This window comes from Scomber scombrus, chromosome 18 (assembly GCF_963691925.1).
Source record: "Scomber scombrus chromosome 18, fScoSco1.1, whole genome shotgun sequence".
NCBI lineage: Eukaryota > Metazoa > Chordata > Actinopteri > Scombriformes > Scombridae > Scomber > Scomber scombrus.
The window spans coordinates 26,102,905-26,122,797 of NC_084987.1; the positions used below are offsets into that span (position 1 = coordinate 26,102,905).

Genomic DNA, 19,893 nt, shown 5'->3' on the forward strand with positions numbered 1-19,893 from the left:
GTAACCGTGCTTGAGTACACTTGGGTTTTGAGGTAATGTGAGTGCGGGCCAGCGGGGGACAGGGGAGGGGGGACATCCATGCTTCAGGACGGTACGGAACAACTGGCCCTAGTGTGAGTGCGCCCTAACACTATACATGGTCCCAATAAACAAATTACTACAAATGTTTGTGAGGAGAAGCAGTTTTTTCACTGGGAGCTAAACCTGTCTTCATTCTTTTATTAAAAGAAAATTACGTTTTGACCATTTGCAACAACTTGTGAACTGCTACCATCTCGAAATTTACAATAACTACAATCCCAATGCCTTGAACCTCAATTTTTTAACACCTTGTATTACTATTTTATTATACAAGGTACTAAAACATCACCACTGAGCCACTCATTGTCATGTGGGGAACTGTGGCTCAAACTTTGTTGGCCAACCAACAGGATATAAATAAATTTGGGCTTACAAAGAAATCTACCAGGAATGTGTAAATGCACATATTTGATTTGCCAATGCAGTGCCTGGTGACATTTCCTTGCAGTCTAACAAAAAGCTGAGTCAGGCTCAAATATTCTTCAGAAAAATGTGGTGTCCCTTAAGACTGGAACCTATTTATTTTCAAACAGCTAGACATTTTAGCCTTCACATCTTCATTAGCGTGACGCTGTCCTCTACTTCAGTGTCAATCCAGCGCAACCATCTCTCAATGGCATCAAGGATTTCATGTTATTTTTTAAAACTGGAGGTAGCTGATGGTAACCTTTTATAGTTCATTTCAACCCTTTAAAGGACCAACACTATGGGTTTATCAGTCACTGAAAACTGCTGCCTTCTGCTGTTGGAAATGATACCGATGAGAGTTGTGCAACTGAGCTGAAACAGTAAAGTTGCTGGCCAGATAGTTAAAACACTGTGCTGGAAGATGCTAAAAAAGCTCCATAGTTGAGGGGAACTGCGGAGTTGGTGTTGAGGTATGTCACTACAAACAACCTTTCACATTACATATCATGATCTGATCCATTGTTATAATAAGGATATTGATTATGGCCACTTTAACTATTCAGATTTACAATGGTAGAACATAAATTGCTGCATGGGGTGCAAGCATTTGATAAGCCTTAAAACTTTACTTGCTGGTTTGTATTGCACACAAACACAGTCCATTGAGTTGATTTGCTGTAGTGTTATAGTTATTGCAAAAGTCTCCTCAAAGTTCAAACCGAAATGTCCTTACTTGGGGACTTTTGGAAAACATTCTGGTAAATGAAGCATATCAGTAATTTAGGAAAGGCAGACAAAGCAGGTTGATGCAAAGTGGTCTGGAATCTGGATTACTCAGTAAGTGTGATGGCTGCAAGGCAGATTCAGCAGAAGTATGGGTGGTAAAATGCCAGAGTGCAGTGATGAAGGAGATTCAACAGACATATGTTTTACAGATACAACTGTGTACTTTGATCATTTGATCAAAACTACAAATCCTTTGGGATAACAGGGTTTGGCAGAGTGCAACATCTAACAATGGAAAACATTACATCTCTGAAATGTCCTGGTGCTGGGGCTGAAATCAAAGCCAACAAAAAAATCTCATCGGTATGCACACTCACAAATGAAGTTATTTATTCCTCTGAGAGAAATGTGCTCAAGAGGTGTCTGTGTGGGAAGTGTTTTCTTCTTGTCCTTAAACAATTGTTTTTTTATAATAAGGCCCACAGTAGAAACCGGTTAAAGCATGAAGAGTGGAGTCAATAGTTTATTGCCTTCTCAAAGGATGTCTACTTAAGTAGTTGACTATCCCAGATGATTTTATCTGTTAAAAGCAAATAAAATAAATTGGTTAACAAGAGGTACTAATATACTAATATATCACAATCAAATAATTAATAAATAATTCAACAAAGAAATATCAATAGCCATACCAGGTATCCATAACTTACACAAATAATGCATCCAGTCAACTATACGATACAGTCAACTGGAGAAAATGGCAGTTTCTACATACAGATCAGCATTATTCAGGAACAGACTGAGCAGTCTGAGCCAGGCCCCTCTTCACTGGGCTGGAAGGAGGATTTTCTACACCACCCTTCAAATATGGTAACATATTTGATAATTAACACATTAACCATCACCAGACTAAGTGGATTCTGGTTCTTTGATTTTATGCCCCTTTGCCTTTCTGGCAGGTTTGAAGTCTGGGTAAGTTGTCTTTGATGAACCATGTCCAGAAATTCCAAGATCTTTCTGTGTCTCCATCGTCTTTGCCCAATAAGATCTGTGTCATCATACATTGCCTGGGGAAGGAGCAGATTTTGGGGTCACGGGGTCAGGATCAGCCATGTCTTATGGCACATATCCAAGGGGTTTTGACTTCAGCATGCCTTCAATTTCTATTTGTGGTGAACAGGGCTTGAGGACAAAGGAGGATGGCCCAAGGACAAAACAGGGGCAGAGCAAGGACCCTCAGGTGGATGGCGAAACAGAGTAGATGGATGGAATTGCTCAAGAGGGCAACCAGAGGCCAGGATAGCTGAACTCTGGATATCGACCAGAAAGCAGGACAGCTCTGGAAATCAATCCGACAGCAGGACATATGAGTGGAGCCACTCCAGAGGTTGACCAGACAGCAGGACAGTTGGGAGGAACCACTCTGGAGGTTGATAATGTAGGTGGAGCCACTCTGGAGGTCGACAGAGACCTTGAGAGCTGTGATATTGATGAAACCAGCCAAATGATAAAGGTCTGGCAGGGCGTCAGTAAGGGCAGCCAATGGGTCAGAAATTGCTTGGGAGTGACAGCTCAAGAACAGATTAGGCCACAGTAGTGGCACTGGGCAGTTGAGACTCTGTTGTACTGGGTATTGAAGACTGCTAGGAGCTAGGAAGCAAAGACTGAGGAGCTGGGCAGTGAAGACTATTTTTTTGACTAGATGGCATTTGGTCTAGCAAAGAAGAGGAATATCTGACTCCTTGGGTGCTTGTAGGTTTGGAGCATTGTGGACAAAGGCGGGGTGGCCATCGGGAGAGATCATGAATACTCCGCAGACCGGCCGTCGCAAGCGAGTGTGCGGCCATCCCTCAACTGTCATGAGCCGGTCAATATGGTCCGGTTCTTTCTTATCACTTACAATTTTAGTCCTATTTCAGTATTCTACAACTTCCATTGTTGTATATTTAAAAATGATAACTGCAATATATTATTTTCTTTGTTTGTTCTTAAAATGTGGAATGGAGCACGGCCTGCTGGGAAAAGGAGAAAAGGGCTCATCCAATGAATGCGATTTTCAAGTTGCAGTTCACATCTACTGCAGCGAATATTTTGAAAGTGAGCACTATATAACTGCGACTTAAAAATCTCCAGTAATATGTTGTGTATATTTGTGAATTTGTGACGAATCTGCTGACGGAAGCGCAACACAGCTGGAGCTGTTCGGTAAGGAAAACAGTTAAATTGGAAACCAGTTGGGACATAACGCTGGGGCCGGCGAAAAAATTCCCAGTGGATTTCAAGACCTCACTCCGCCGCTGATTGTGGATATGAAGGAAAGGTGTTGCACAGTATTTGGTCCCATGAATATTTACTCTGAAGGTTTTTGCTTCCAGCTATTTCATGGCCTCCGTGTCCTGTTTGGATCTTATGATTTGTTTCTCTTTTTTTAAAGGGAATGATATCTATCTGCCATTATTTTTCTACATGATGACTGAGTCCTGTTTAGGGATTGCCAGGTGGCCCTGATGGACCTAAACAGACTACCTTTATTGGAGTTATGAGGTGAGAGTTATCTGCTCCTGTCAAAAGAAGAGGCTGCAGCTTAGAAAAGGAATGAAAGGGAAAGCCCTTTAAGTGGCAACAGTGTTTTTGGATCTTATCCACTGAATAACTCTGGTCTACAAGTGATACCTTGTCAGAGATGATTGTATCTTTAATGTAGAGTGGTTTTGTGGATTTAGGGAGGGTGAAATCTCAAGAATGACCATCTAAGACTTCAGTTTTTTGCCTGATTGTGCATACTACAAGATGTTCTGTGGACCATTCAAGCCCTAGTTGTTTAAGAGGCTGCTGGCAGGAGCATTATATGCTGAGAGCCATCATCCAAAATGGCTTAAGTATCTAAGGTGCAGTGTTCAAGTAGGATCACTTTGACCACCTTCAGAAGGCCTTTGGGAGAGCTGGACTGGGTTTAGTCTGTCTTTGTTTTGTCACATGGTAGAGAATACCTGGGTGTTTCCTATGGCAAAGGAGGCTTTTTCAGATTGTAGTTCATTGCCATGTGTGGTCCTACACAACTTCAACATCTCTTTTCCCTAATAATCAATGCTATTCCATTCTTTGTCCTCATATCCTTCAGCTCTTCTCATTTGATTATTGGGTGGTCAGGTGAGTATTGTATTGTCATGCTTTAGGTTTAGACCCCAGTTCTCCTGAAGGGAATGAGAGATGGCAGTTGGTGTTGGTACCATGCAGTATGGTAGCTGTGGCAGACCTCAGCACTAACTTCCTGGTTTGTATGGAGGTTTCAGGAGTCAGATGTCTGACTTGAGCTTCACCCTGGAGCCATGTAGCATAATCCTCCAGGGTGTAGTGGGTTCCTGGGTAGGCTGAACATGCGTATAAACCACCAGGGTGCAGTGGGTTCCTGGCTGGGTTGAATGTGAACATATTAAGTTGTCTACTGACTCAGCCAGCAGCTTACTAAGTAGATGTAGTACATGAGAAAAAACAGGCAAGCTCAGCTGCTCCCTTAGTCTGCTGACTGCAGCATTCCTACTAGAGAATGGACTTAAACTGCCAAGTTATGAAAAGCTTTAGAATAACAAGGTTGTACTTTTGGGAAATTTAATATAGTGCTGAAATAAATTTCAAGGCTAAATGGTGGGACTGCCCATACTGTTGTGGGTAGTTTAAGGAAGCCTAACAGGATGATACTTGTAGATTTTTGTTTCCCATGGAGGTGAGATGTTTGTAAGGGTCATCTTAAGTGTTGTATATTCATGGGGTCATCCCCATGGGGCTCATTCAGGGCGGGGGGGGGCTGCATACAGTTGTGAATTATCTTTTGGAGCTAGGGGCCATAATGTGGGAAGGAAATTACTGTAATATTGATAAGCTTTGTTAGGGTCATGAATAGGTTTTTTCCATTTGCACCTTTGACTGTGCCAAGTCAAACCTTGCCATGAGGGTGCTATCCTCTGCTGTGTGTACAATCAACTGGAGAAAATAGCAGCTTCTACATACAGACCAGCATTGTCCAGAAAACAAAAAAGCAAGAGAATGAGCAGAGCCTTAGCCTGAACCTCTCATCAGTTAAGGTGTGGCCTGTTAGGTATAGGTTACCTAGGATTGGGCTGGAAGGAGGATTTTCTACACCCACATCACTGTGCAGTCCATAGTTGGAGTGACCTGCTCCTCTGAGGCACCTGTGCAACAAAGTACTTGCCAGTATAGTCAGTTAATTACAGACCATTATAAATTATATTGGTTTTGGGTGAAGTTTTAGCTCATGGCTGGTGAAACAAGTTTTTAAAAAACAGCTGGTGGAAATTGGGTCTGGATAAAATCTGCATGATCAAAGTTAATGAGAAACACAACGCTGTCCCTGACTGTCCCAAGCTAGACAACCCTCCACTTACTATTTAAAATACAGTCAAGCCATTTAGTCTGTGAGAACATCTAATTCAAGTCATGAAATGTAAAACATTTTACACACCAATGATAATCTGTCACAGCCCTCATAAAGCCTACTGTCTGTTACTGAGAATGTAAAGGGCCATGACTTTTATATTAAAAAAGTCGATCTGAAATTTCATGTTTATGTGATGGATGCTGAGACTGTCCTCACAAGGAAAATTAGGACATTGGATGTTCAAATACCTAAAGCAACCTTTTCATGTGTACCTGATAGGGACCTATAGAGGCCGAATTATGACTCTTGTCTGTCAAGAGGAAATACAAAAGTAATGTGATTTTGTATTATCCACAGGAAGGAGGTCAAGTATGTAACTTGGACAAGGAAGACCACTGTTCACATCCCATTTCCAGCATCTCATGTACACCATTTGTTCAGGGATTGACAAAGTGGAGACTGGCAAAAAAAAAAGTCAAACCTCAGCCTTTGCCACAGTGCAAATCTACATATCTGGAAAGACATTGCTTTGGCCAATCTAACAAGCACACATTCCTGAAGAGACTATGTCCTCCAAAGAAAAACGACAAGATCAGCTGTTTAACAACATATAACCTACTTACATTCAAGTGACTGAAGCCTCTGTAAGGAGGAAGTCGTATGGATGGATTATCAAAACATCTGACATAAGAGCTTGTTGTTTTTCCATTTCTAACCACAAGTCAATGCTGTTTTTTTGTTTGTTTGTTTGTTTGTTTGTTTGTTTGTTTGTTTGTTTGTTTGTTTGTTTGTTTGTTTGTTTGTTTGTTTGTTTGTTTTATGATCATGACCACAATTTTCCTCTAACATTAACAATGAGGTTATTATTGTAACCATGATGATGACGGTCTCCTGACCATAACCAAGTACTTATTTCAACCCAAACCATGAGCTTAACCTAAATTTAACCAAGTAGTTTTTGTGTCTGAACCTAGTCAGACCTCTGACCATTATATTGTCACATCATAAAACATTATCATTTTTCATTGTATTTTGCTGTCTAATTTGGAGTACTGGTTCTTGGACGATTATCTTTTAACCTGAACAGCATATATCTTGAGGAGGATGAAACGCTTGTCATTGTCATAACTTTCCTGAGATGTAAAATCCTGTCCTGCAGGTGTTTTGGCATCTGATAAACCATCAAACTTTCAAATCTGTAACTTTAATTGTATTTTCCAAATCGTTGTCGATTCATCATTCACTGGTGGAAAAAAGGGGTTGCACACACTGAGTTTATTAAAGACCCAATGTTCCAGTTATGACCTTCGTCAGCCATTTTTCAGAGGTACGTGAAATAGAACTCAACTAACAACGTAGGTATTTTTTTTAATGCAGCACTAGAGCCTTGGATAGCAAAGGTAGTTACAAAACTGGCCTGTAGTCAAACAGTTGAGATGGATTTAAGGTTTGCTTTAACATTGTGAGGAATGTACCTGAAACCAGATAAGCATTCATCGTGTGTGATTGCTGCCATGATTGTGGGTGATATGGTGTGCAAGACCTTGGAGGGATTAGGATCCAGAAGAGTGGTGGCATGACTTGAGAGCAGAAGTTTGGAACTATCTTCCTCACTGAGAGGAACAAATGCAATAAGTGATTCAACCTTACTTGGAGGAGATGCATTGCGGTTGGGTGGTTCAGTGAATTGGCCACCGATGCTGTTTTTTTCTTGTTAGTAAAGAATTCAAAGTCATCAGCTGAGGGAGAAGTGGTTGGTGAGGGAGATGAGGAGTAGAGGAGCCTTTTTGAAGTTGGAAACAATTTCCTTGTTTTTCTAGTATTTGCCATAATCATGACCTCACCCTAGCGTTGAGTATTCCGAGGTTGCCATACACAATGAAGCTCATACAGCTCTGATGTATGATATTGGACTGGATGATATGTCCACACCATACAGCTCTGATGTATGGACAAGATGTTAACATAAACAATTAGACCAACTGCCTTTTCTCTAAATATGTCAGACAGACCTTAGAACTTAGACTTTGGAAAATATGAGGACTGTTACCCATCATCTTGAACAAATAATGATGCCAATGAGGCTTCAAATCTTCACTGCCACTGAGGGATGCCAGTCATCAATTCCTTTGCACTGAAGCATTACTGTTAGAGGCCAACAGCAATAAAAATACTTGAGAACTTTAGAATTTTGGATGAAGACATTGGCATATGTTGCACAAACCCTGCAAGGTTGTTTCAATTGTAACAGATTCAGTATGTGAGTGTTTTGGGGGACAACGCACATATTTTCTTCGAGTTCTCAAAACATTATAGCAACATGTGCAGCCTCGTTTCATATGTCGAACACATGTTGCACGGAGAACTAATGCAACATGTGCGTTATTCCTCAAATATGGTTAGGAAGACAGAGTGTGAGTGTTTGATCATTCGCACAGAACAGGACACTTCATCGCTCTTTATGACAGCCTCCGAACCTTTTTTTTCCCCCTGACCTCAAACTGGGGTCAGAGCATCCAGGAACCACCAATATTCAAAACACATGAAAGCCATTTTCACGTTGTTCTAATGTTTACTCCATAGAGGGAGAAAAACAACTTCGGATTTATCAAAGGGACAGAAAGCAAGCTACTGGACTGTAGTGAGTGAAGACACTGCCAGTGGCTGAGGAGTTTGAACCCTGATGCTGTAAATTCATGCTGAGGCTATGGAGCCAGAAATATTATAGCTTTTAAACTTTCCTTTTATTTCCTTTTATTAAAATCATCTTTTTCACACTGTCTGTATCAGCTTGTTACACCTTTTTCTTGAAATCTGTATGATGTCTGCACTTAATTAAATGTTCCTACCCAAAGTTCTGTATGTCTGAAGGCTGCAGTGCTCTATTCTTGATGTCTTGTCCATCATCTTACATATATGTACACAGAAATCCACCTGGCATGTTTGGTATCACTAGAAAAACTCAGGATCTTGGGTTGTCTTGGCTGACCCACCAATGGAACAGTGGGGTCAAAATAAGACTAAAAAAAATACCCAAAAGTGACACATTATTACGTTCAAGTGACAAAGCACTACGGGAACTATGACTCCTGTCTTTTGGGAGGAAATGAGGAAGCAGTGTGACATTGTTCTACAGAGTCCGCAAAGGGAAGAAGACAGGGTTGATGGATGGGACTTCAACATTGGAGACGTCTGTTGTTTCCTGTTTCCAACTGACAGGCAACGTTGGTTTTGTTTAACCATGACCACAATCATCCCAACCGTATGCATGTGGTTATTACTGTAACCACCACAACAAAGGAACTACTTAAGAAAGAAATCTTTTTTTCACCCAAACCTCATGGAGTGCACTTATGCAAACAAAACAGATCTCTCTACTGGTATCATTGTATATATGGGTCAATTATGTTGTGTGTCCATGTGGTTTAGTCAAATTTAAAGGGGTTAAAATGTGAAAATAAACAGTTGAATAACTTGCACACATTCTTTTTTTGTGAACCCAGCATCAAATTTCTGCTTTTAATCCATTTTGAGAGAATATATTAGAGGATTATGGCAAAAATGTCTAAGTGGTGTAACCATAAAAACTTTGTACCAAATAATTCAACTTGCTTAAAAACAGTAAATTGTCAATAAAACAACATATCAACTAGTTTGGCATGATCTTACATTATAACTTTTATATTAAATAAAGGTAATGGAATACAATTGTTCTAAATATTACATTTAATCTGGGGAATCATGGAGATCAGGAACCAGTAATTATTTGTATAAGTCCACTTAAATACACTGTAGGTGGACAAAATATGTAATATTTATCATTGTGTTGTGGTTACACCATTTGACATTTTCAGGAGCATTCAGTCATACTTTTGTTTTTTTTTAAAAATGGTGCAAATGTCATTTCAAATGACATAAAACCAACAAAAATAAAAATGTACATTTTAACAAACCTGATGCTGCTTTTAAAACATATTTTTCATATATTTTTGAATTGCTCATCGTGTGACCTTTATTTGTCACTGACCCATATGTATGTGTGTGTGTGTTAGTGTGTTCATTTATTTCAAAAAAAGTTCAATTAAAGGTGCTTTATGGGCTCATTATGGCTTCTGACAGATAGTTAGAGATATAACAGCATATCCAGGACTGCATCTGCATACAGCTCAGGATACCTCTGCTTCTACCACATCATTTTGACTTTTGTATTCTCTGGTAAATCAGTGTGGATAAAATGAGTCATGGTATTACTTAATTCTCTTTGAAGGATTGATAGTGGTTGGCAAATGCACCGTAGGTAGAGTGAGTCATGTTTCCCATGGCAGTCTAGAAGTGTTTTCATGCTTCTGCCCACAGTGCCCTTGAGGAAGACACTGAACTGAACACAGATTATGATAAATGTTGGCCTATCGTACAGATTTTAAAGCTCCATGTAGCTTTTGTCGGGTAAAACTGACACAAAATAAAATTAAAAAACTGACCTACTGATCTTAACGCCCAACAATGATTTAGTCTCCTTCCTCTACTAGCATGGAATATATTGCTTGATCCTTCAGTTGTGATGTTCTTCTTTGTGCAGAATGCTGTATGTGTATGCTGATGGAGGAAAGTTTCTCTGTGCTCACTTTAAATCTTAGTTTAACAGATAGACGTACAAGCATGATTTGTGACATCACAACTAGCAGCCAATCATGGTCCAGTATGTAACTTATGCAAATGTAATGTAGAAACCTGAAGAGCTTATACACTGAGAATGGACTTTTCAGTGAAGTAGGAGACATCTTGTGTCCAGCAGTAGAATCTGGACATGAAAAATATATGCATATTAAGAGATTATGGATTTATTATTATTATTGTTATTATTATTGTTATTAATATTGTTGTTGTTGTTTTTATTATTATTATTGTTATTATTATTATTATTGTTGTTAGTTACAGTCTGCAGCTGATCTTGAGGAGCAGCCTATCATATGGTTGACACATTCCCACTCACTATACAATGCAAGCTTTTCAGACGCGCCACATATTCAGAGACATAAATCCAAGATAAGGAGAGTCTTTATGACTGACACTTAACAATATGCAGCTTTGAATGCCAGGCTTCAATAGCACCTGAGAGTGTTTTAAAATGATAAATTTCCTCCTTGTAATAGTGACTCCACCCTACCTGGCGTCTGGCTGTCTCTGTCCCTAGCCTGTCCTCTTTATCATCATCTGGCCGCTGGATTAATAATCATCGTAGATTATAGCCATAATAAGCTCCAAAACAGAGGTTCAAGGGTCAGTTTCTACAATGAGACAAGGCTATACACTTATAGGATAGCGATGCAATTGATACAGCACTGTTATTACACTTAAAAAGATTAATTAATCTGCTTTGTGGGTCTTATTGTCGTAACCTGTTATTTAAACGATCAAAAAGAGGAAAATAAAACTTAAAACCACCATTTGATATTCTTAATTTTAGAATAAAATACTAATTTATCTTTCATGAAAATGAAAATTCTGTTTTATTAAGTTCTTGACTACCCCCCAAAAAAGATGAATCGACATGAGTAATGCGCGTTTTGTAACAGCACACTCATCAACTCATTCATCAATTCATCAAAAATGACTTTGACTATAAAAAAGACAACATGTTTAAAGAATCAGATAGCTCATACAGTACTAAATGATTAAATATACGTACAGATTATAATATAGCCATAATACTATCTTCATTAATAATTCCTTTCCACCGTGACTCACCTTGGCCAATTTGGAGCCATTAGACCTGTAATGATTTAGCCTACTTCCAAACATCAAACGATAGAGAACAATGGAGGGGGGGGTCTAGTTACTGTCTGGGCCTCTGCGTATTTAATTCTCCATAACAAAAGTACAAAGGCCAAGACTGAGACCAAAGGCTTTATCCTAAACACCTTTAACACCTCTCCGGGCCGCGGCGCCGCGCCGGGCAGACGCGCACACTACGGCCCGTCTGGAGCGCCCGTGATAGGGGCAGAGGAGGAGAGGAGAGGAGCTCCGGGGAACACAGACAGTAGTGAAGGAGGAGGAGAAGAAGAGGAAGGTGGAGGAGGAGGAAAGGGGTGTTAGGACAAAAACACCTCATCTTCTGCCCGACTGTCTGAACAGACGTGGATAAAGTGTTTGTATGTGTGCGTGAAAGAGAGAGAGAGAGAGAGTGTCAAGGAGATAACTTTTCGTCCGACTCCAGCCAGCATCTTCACCGGCCTTACAGTCTGCAACGGGAGGATATTTGACCCAGGACTACCGAGGAAAAAACACACAAAAAGCAGCGGATTTTTCTTTTCTTTTTTACGCTTTTACACAGAACAGCCTGATGCGTAAGTAAACAACACATTATCTTTGTGTTTTTGATTATTACACATTGTCCTACAATCCCCGGTGCTGCATGTGCAAAAAAAAAGTAACTATAATTGCAAATGAACCAATCTTTTATTTACTTTAATATTAAAACACAACATTTTACAACAAATTATTTTAGAGAGACACTTTGCCACCAACTGAGCTTACACATTTACTGAAGGTGACAAAATACAGAAATTACAATAAAAACATTGTTATTAGATCAAATAAAGAAATATACCATGTTGTATATATTAAATATGCACTGTATGAATAATCATTTGCAAAAAAAAAAGTCACGCACAAACACAAATATGTATCCTAACAGTTAGTAGACTGAGCCTGTGTTTGGTTTATAAACTGTTAAAAAAAAATTAAGATGCTTGTTTGGGATTATGGAGTGTACTGCTGTATAAATAGTAGACTACTGTCATCACCAATCACATATAAAAAGCATATAAAAATCTGTAGTATTTAACCAATTGTTTTAACAGCTGTGACTCTGATAACTCAAAAAGAAGCTTTAAAAAATATATCATCAGTTCAAAATAAATTCCTCCATAAATCAGGAAAAGTCGTGGCGTTTCAAACTGGTGAAATGATGTGAGATGTCTCCACGAGCCCAAACAACATTTAAATGTAGTGAATTACATTTATAATACACATATTTATATTTGGCATAGGCTACAGCACCCAGCTCTGGAACTTAATCACTGAAGCTTTATCTTAAATAACCTCATTGTACAGCGTGTTGTTGTTCCACGTTATCAGGTATATCAATTATTAGGCCTTTGTTGTTAAGTGTCTCACGTGTCAACCGTGATTTCAGTGGCGGAGGGCAGACAGACGCCGGTGGTTGTGGCGGCCGCCGGTGGAGAGGGAAGGCAGGACTCGTGCCCGCGCAGCGCCCTGCTCGACCACAGCCGGCGGCACCGGACGGCGTTCACGCGCGAGCAGCTGTGCCGGCTGGAGCAGGAGTACGGGAAGGAGAGCTACGTCTCCAGACCCAGACGGTGCGAGCTGGCCACCGCGCTTAACTTACCGGAGACAACGATAAAGGTACTATAGCCTGCCCGGTAGTGTGGTTAAAGGGCCATACCACCGTTTTTCCATGTTTTCCTAACTACTACTTTACTACCAATAAACTGCTTAATGAGCATCCACTCATCACAGTGGCTACACTCTGATAATCGAGTTAGAGTTAGAAATGTAACTGCACATGCACATCATGTATTCTTTTCATTTATGCTATATTTATCATACTGTATGTGTGTTAAAGGTATGCAGCGGTTCCATGGTAATGTATTATACAGTGAAAGGTGATTTGATACATATGTATGGCATGAGTACAATTTAGGCTATAAACAAGAAATATCATGTAGATTTGACTGGACTTGACTGGACTTTAAGCCTCTGCCTACTTTCACAAAGTACTTACATGTATAACATGGCCAAGTGGAATAATGATAATATGAAGATGATCTCCATTTAACTCGGAAAATACTTAAAATGTGAATGTGAATTTACAATAAATGGTCTGCAACATGCAAAAATGATGCAACTTGGAGCAAGAGCATCAGAGCTAAAATCTTAAAAGTCTGTAAGGAAAGGAAAGAAGATTAAAGCTCAGTATATTTCAGTATCAAGAGAAGGTTCTTTCACATACCATTTAAACTTGGTGCTCAAAGATGAGTGTGGGGGTCTGGAGAGAGGAGTGGGTTTCAGGGACGAGGCTGGATTATTACCAAGCAGGCAGTTTACTGTGTGGTAACTGGTTTGTCAATCAAAGTGTCACAGAGCTGCTGAAACTTTCATTAGTCTGACCATGTTGGCTGACATGTTGAGCTCCACAGTTAAGCCTTGACCTTGGAAACAGCGGCCATTAAAACAATTTTCACTCGCGGTCCACTTACTCGCTTGTTCTGGCACTTTCAACTGTTATCACTAAAATGATTTGTACACCAAGAAATACTGTAACCCCCCCCCCCCCCACACACACACACACACACACACACACACACCGCACTTCCATGCTTTATGCTAAGCTAAGCTAATCACCTTTTTGCTCCAGCTCCATACTTACTGCCACCGCAAAACGATATTCCTCCTCCACTGATTTTTTAGGCTTTACAAACGTCTTCCCCGCTACCTCATTTGTTCACCGTCTCAAAAATTAAAACCAAGCAGGTCAAAAAACCACGAAACTGCAAATCTGAGGCAGCTACTTACCTAAAAATGACAACATCCCCATTGACCACTTTCCATGACTGCGGACAGCTTTTCATGTCCTCTCATCTTACTTGTCGTTTCAATCGGCGCTACTAGATTGAGTAGTGACAGGTTTAGCGGTGTCTAACATTTGATGCGGAGGCCCACTAGCCCAACGCAGCAGCTTTAATGCGCAGTAAATGAGCCCACCTTTCTGTCAACTACTGGAGGGTCTTTTATGAAAGAGCAGGAATGCGAGGCGAGGCCTTGTAAACGTTGCCACCTGACGTTTTAGAAGCGTAGCCTTTCCGGGAGATTCTATGAGCTGGTAAAATAGTTGAGGACCGGACAGAGAAGACATGAAGACAACATGTCAGTCTCAGCTTTAGAGTTTTTAGAAGGTAGAGATATCAGTCCTGCAACAGGGATAAGCAGGAATTCACTTCTGATGATGAAATGGTGTTGGACTGAATACTAAAAACACAATCCTTCCTTCCCTCCTTTTCTGCAGGTGTGGTTCCAGAACAGGAGGATGAAGGACAAACGGCAGAGACACTCCCTGCCTTGGCCTCACCCTCTCGTCGACCCCCTGGGGGTGCTCCTGATGGGCCGGGCCTCTCCTTCCTCCACGTTCCCGTACCCATTCATCCCACACCATCTACCCCATCTCCCCCTCCACCACTACTCCCCCTTGGCTCTCTCCTCACCAGTGTCCTCGGCTCACAGCCCCTACAGCGCACCCTTGAGGCCCCTGGATGCGCTCCGCCTTTCACAGTACCACAACAGGCCAGGGGGGCTGCCTTCGGCAACAGGAGCTCTCTACCCGTCCACAGGCATCATGCACCACCCGGCCTCATGCCCCTGCCCTCTTTGCCTGCACTGGGGGCCAGAACAGCTGCTTAAAGCCAGAGAGGAGGCTCTGGGACTGAACCAGCCCCGTAGTCCCAAAGCCAACATCCAGCCTGCTGCTCTGGAAAGGAGGGAGGAGGTAGTGTAGATGCAGATGGGAAAATACGTCAGACAAAATTGAATTTGCCACGTTCTGCAGTGCTGACTGTGACCGGATGTCTCTTCACAAAAAATACCATCTACACAGAGGAGCTCGCCAAGTCGCAACAGCGACAGACTAAAGAGTTCCATCAGCTTGTGAGATGACTGCACAAGCACCTCCAAGCAGGAACTGAAAATACTTTAATATTTAGTAAAAAATCTTATCTGAAAAAAATTGTAATGCCGAATCTCACAATACTGCTGATTTAACTGAAAACAAATATTTATTATGTGACCAAAATTTGCATTGTAAAGGAAGGCTGCAGAAACCGTTTTTTCAGGAGACATCTCAACATTTTTCATGTGCAAATATCTTAAATATAGTTTAATTTGGAGCCCAAAGATGTATTCCAATTGAGCCCCAAGAAAAGGTTTGTCTCGCTGGATTTTCATGATTTTGACCACTATACTAACTGTCTATATCTCAGCCTGTGTGTGATGGTTTAAAAAGTTAACTAGGAAGTTGAGTTCTCTATGATTTCTCTCTTTGTCTCTGTATGTCCATGAAGAGGTCTCATTCACTTTTCAGCATTTTCAGCGGGCATGAATGCAGCAATGCCCTCAAATTGTGCCGCCTGGAGTCATGTCCCATTGCTTTTTTCCCCCATTGATTTTGTATGTCAAAGCTCTACAACACATCTTAAGAATCCTTAAAGCCACAGAATACTTACTGCCAAAATCAATATCATCAGGGTTTTACAAGAAGATTCTGACATTACATTTTTCAGTGTAAACTAGGGTTAAAGGGTTCCCTTAATTTAAAATGAATACCTTTTGGGGATATATCATTCTTTCTCAGGAGTTGTCACACCACAAACTAATGTTAAAACACAGACTGTGGCAAATGATTAATTGTTACCATACAGATAGTTGGATCTGTCTTTTGCACATTCTCTCACCATTCTCTTGTGCTGATCTGAACTTTATAAAGAGATGAGGTCTAGATTGGGAATCCTGATAAATAGAAAGGATCTCCATTGATTTTCATTCATCTGCCAAACTTTCACAATGTGGTCGTGTTGTCTCGAAGGAAAAAGTCTTCTCTTCTGAATAGGGTTAGAGTTAGGGTTAGGCCTTTCCACACTAATGGTACATTCTGCTGGTCAGCTCTTGAATGAAAGAGCATTTTCTGCACTTTAATGTTAACACCTTTTAAATCCTCAGATGTTCCAAGTTGCCTTAGTTACTCTTCACTACAGGCATTGCTGTTCTATGACCTGTATGCTTACAGTATAGGCAATCATGTTTTTAAAAGCATTGACACTGGCATGGAGTGGGAAGATACAGCCAATGCAATGAAAAGTATGCACATATTTGTGGCTGCATGTTGACTCAAATACAATATTGGAATCGAGCAAAGTCACACAATTTTGAACTCGGAAGGGGGTTGCAAAAGCACAATCACGCCAAGTGAAGACTTTAATGTACATAGAAGTTGGAGTTGGTTTTTATCTTCTCTGCTTAAACTAATGACTACTGCTTTTATTTATTTGTACAACTATAACGTACTAAGTAGCATTCACTGACAAATTCGGCTATTTCAGGGTAAGAAGAGTAGCATTTGTAACAGTTTACATTTTCATTCAAGAACAAATTCAGTTCCTTAGTGGTATAGGATACGTGTCTAGTCTATGTATAGTCTTTTCTTACTATTTAGGAGTGGTTTGATATGATATATAAAAGACTGAAAGCAGGGGATTGGAGCTAGCCTGACAAGTCCAAAGTTCGATGATTCACCTACAAATATCTCTAAAGCTCTAAGCGCTGCTGTGTTGGGTTTTTGTTTAGTCCCATACACAACAGGAAAGTCAAAAGTAAGTAAGTGAGCTCTATATGCTGATCATTTCTCACCGAAAAAATAGTTCCAGCATGTATCTCCAACTAAAACCACTAATTGTCGCTGTTAAATTTCTGCTCACGTACAGATTAAACAAACAAGAACTTTGGACGGAGTTTGCTAGGTTTTCCCCCTTTTTTTCCAGTCTTTATGCTAAGCTAAGCTAATCATCTTCGCATGCAATGGTTTTTTAACGACGGATGGTGAAATTCAAGAGGTTCCTTGCGGCAAAGTCCATAATGTCCCTGTAAACTTGTATCTGTGTCATCACTCGCTGTAAAAAGAAATCCTGATGTGTGATTATTTCAATCTGCTGACATCAAACCAGTTGTTAAGTGACCCCTCACAGCCATAAAACCTCTGCAGAGAACAGAGGCAGGCTTTGTCTTGCCTGCTAATACCACACCCAGAGCCCACAATGCAAACATACAACCGGTATGTTTGATCAGGTTGAACAATGGAGACCATACCACAAAAAGATAATGTTATATTAAAGGAAATAAGCTGTTCAAAGTGTTTGAAGACATTGATGGTTTGAGGGGTTCATCTAACTATTGCTTGAAAAAGTATTGTGGAGATATATTTAAACACTGACACTGTGGATGACTGTTTGCACTCACTACCAGAAGATGGAAGATGATGTTTTACTGTGTAGGGACATGTGAAGGAATGAATTGTACATTACTTTTTGATGACAGATTAAACTAATTAATAAAGATTTAACACAGTTGACACCTCTCTACATTGTCAAATAAATATGATTACTAATGAAATTACTTGTATGTTTTACACATAACAGGCCTCATTTAAATGATATTATACCTCATTTTTGAGTTACCACCTGTTGTCCTTCCAACAACATTAGGGATAATATAAAGTGCAACTTTCTTTCAAAGTGAGATCTCTTACTCTGTAGGTTAAATTTCGTAATTTCCCTATTTGATGAGAATTCATTTATGTTTTTTAACCTTTTGAAGGTTGAAAGATTTTTTTTCAAGGTAGCAAAGTGCTTCCAAAAGCAAGTTTTTATTTATTAATGACCTTCATACACATTTGAGTAAACAGAAGAAACCTGAATGAAGTCAGCAGTAGTTCTCCTCAGTACACCTACACACAGTGTTTTTTTTTTACTCTTCATGTAATCCCAGACTGACTCCATGATGTTGAGATCAGGACTTTGTGGAGGCCAAACCATCTTCTGCAGGACTCCTTGTTCTTCTCTTCTTTATAACTCTAGCTTGATGTTTTGGGGTTGTTCCTCTGGGACCGATCAGATGCCTCCCTGATGTTATTGCATTACAAATAAGAAATGAAACATCTAATATACCTAAAACCTTTGCATAAGTTCAACCCACATTACTGAGAAGATGCAGGATATCAACCCTGACCAACATAACTATAACCCCATCTTGATTGGCTACATCAGTAAAATTCTTTAAAATTAACAACATAATAAAAAATATATATTAATATGTCAGTCAAGGTTCATATTTCTGCAGAACTGGTATATATGCTCTTCATACTTTGGCTGTGGTGCAGGACGTAGAGCGGTCGCCCACCAATTGGAAGACTGGCAGATCGTTTCCCGGCTCCTCCAGTCCACATGTCCATGTGTCCTTGGGCAAGACACTTAACCCCAAACTGTGAATGAATGTGTATGAATGGTTAGTTTCCCTCTGATGGGCAGGTTGGCACCCTGCGTGGTAGCTCCTGTCATCAGTGTATGAATGTGTGTGAATGGGTGAATGAGACGTAGTGTAAAAGCACTTTGAGTGGTCATAACGACTAGAAAAAGCACTAAATAAAGTACAGTCCATTTACCATTTACCATACTTAAAAGTACATTTAGCCGTCAAATATAAAGGGTTAAAATGTGAAAACAAACGTATGAATAACTTGCACACTTTCTTTTTTTGTGGGCCCAGCATCAAATTTCTGCTTTTAATCAATTTTTAAAGAATATATTAGAGGATTATGGCAAAAATGTCTAAGTGGTGTAACCATAAAAACTTTGTACCAAATAATTCAACTTGCTTAAAAACAGTAAATTCTCAGTAAAACACCATATCAACTAGTTTGGCATGATCTTACATTATAACTTTTATATTAAATAAAGGTAATGGAATACAATTGTTCTAAATATTACATTTCATCTGGGGAATCATGGAGATCAGGAAACATTTAAATTTTTATAAATGAAGTAATAATTGTATCCACTTAAATACACTGTAGGTGATAAAATATGTAATATGTATCATTCTTTTGTGGTTACACCATTTGACATTTTCAGGAGCATTCAGTCTTCCTTTTGGTTGAAAAAAATGGTGCAAATGTCATTTCAAATGACATAAAGCCAACAAAAAAAACCTGATGCTGCTTTTAAAACTATTTTTTTTTTTACATATTTTTGAATCACTCATCTTGCCAACCCTTATTAGTCACTGACCCATATAATAAAATGAACAAAAACAAGCAAAATACAAATACTATGTTTTCTTAATTGGTATTAGTAAGTTTTAGGTAAGTGGTGGCCTCTAAAGAAAATAATGCATTGTTGCTCTAATGAATTAGAATTGCTTATTAATTTATTTTCTGTTTCGATTCACATACATGTATGGGGACATGATGTAATATACAGTAGGCACACACTTTACAGATACCGAAATAAACATACCTATAAATGTCATTTTTATGACAAATCTGCCATGTTTACAGTAGAATAAAATATTCTCTCTGATCTAACTGATATTAGTCTAGATGTTGCAGATTAGTTGTAGTAGTTTTCTATGGTCTGATAGAGTTTTACAATCACAACACACAC

The 19,893-nt window shown here is 39.6% G+C and overlaps 1 protein-coding gene across 1 annotated transcript; it reads left to right on the forward strand.

The window, feature by feature from the left end:
• Positions 1-2,578: 2,578 nt before the first annotated feature.
• eve1 (even-skipped-like1) lies at positions 2,579-15,182 on the forward strand. Its single transcript, XM_062438359.1, has 5 exons — positions 2,579-2,758; positions 2,969-3,093; positions 11,488-11,678; positions 12,807-13,036; positions 14,697-15,182. The coding sequence occupies exons 1-5, from the start codon at positions 2,579-2,581 to the stop codon at positions 15,180-15,182; spliced, it is 1,212 nt and encodes a 403-aa protein (XP_062294343.1).
• The last annotated feature ends 4,711 nt before the right edge of the window (positions 15,183-19,893 follow it).

What these genes read in the sequence shown, in the direction of transcription:
- eve1 (XM_062438359.1), top strand. Translation starts at nt 2,579, where the DNA reads ATGAGTGGAGCCACTCCAGAGGTTGACCAGACAGCAGGACAGTTGGGA. An exon ending in TCAGTAAGGGCAGCCAATGG is followed by an intron (nt 2,759 to 2,968) that starts GTCAGAAATTGC and finishes GGGTGCTTGTAG; the next exon opens with GTTTGGAGCATTGTGGACAA. An exon ending in TACCGGAGACAACGATAAAG is followed by an intron (nt 13,037 to 14,696) that starts GTACTATAGCCT and finishes CCTTTTCTGCAG; the next exon opens with GTGTGGTTCCAGAACAGGAG.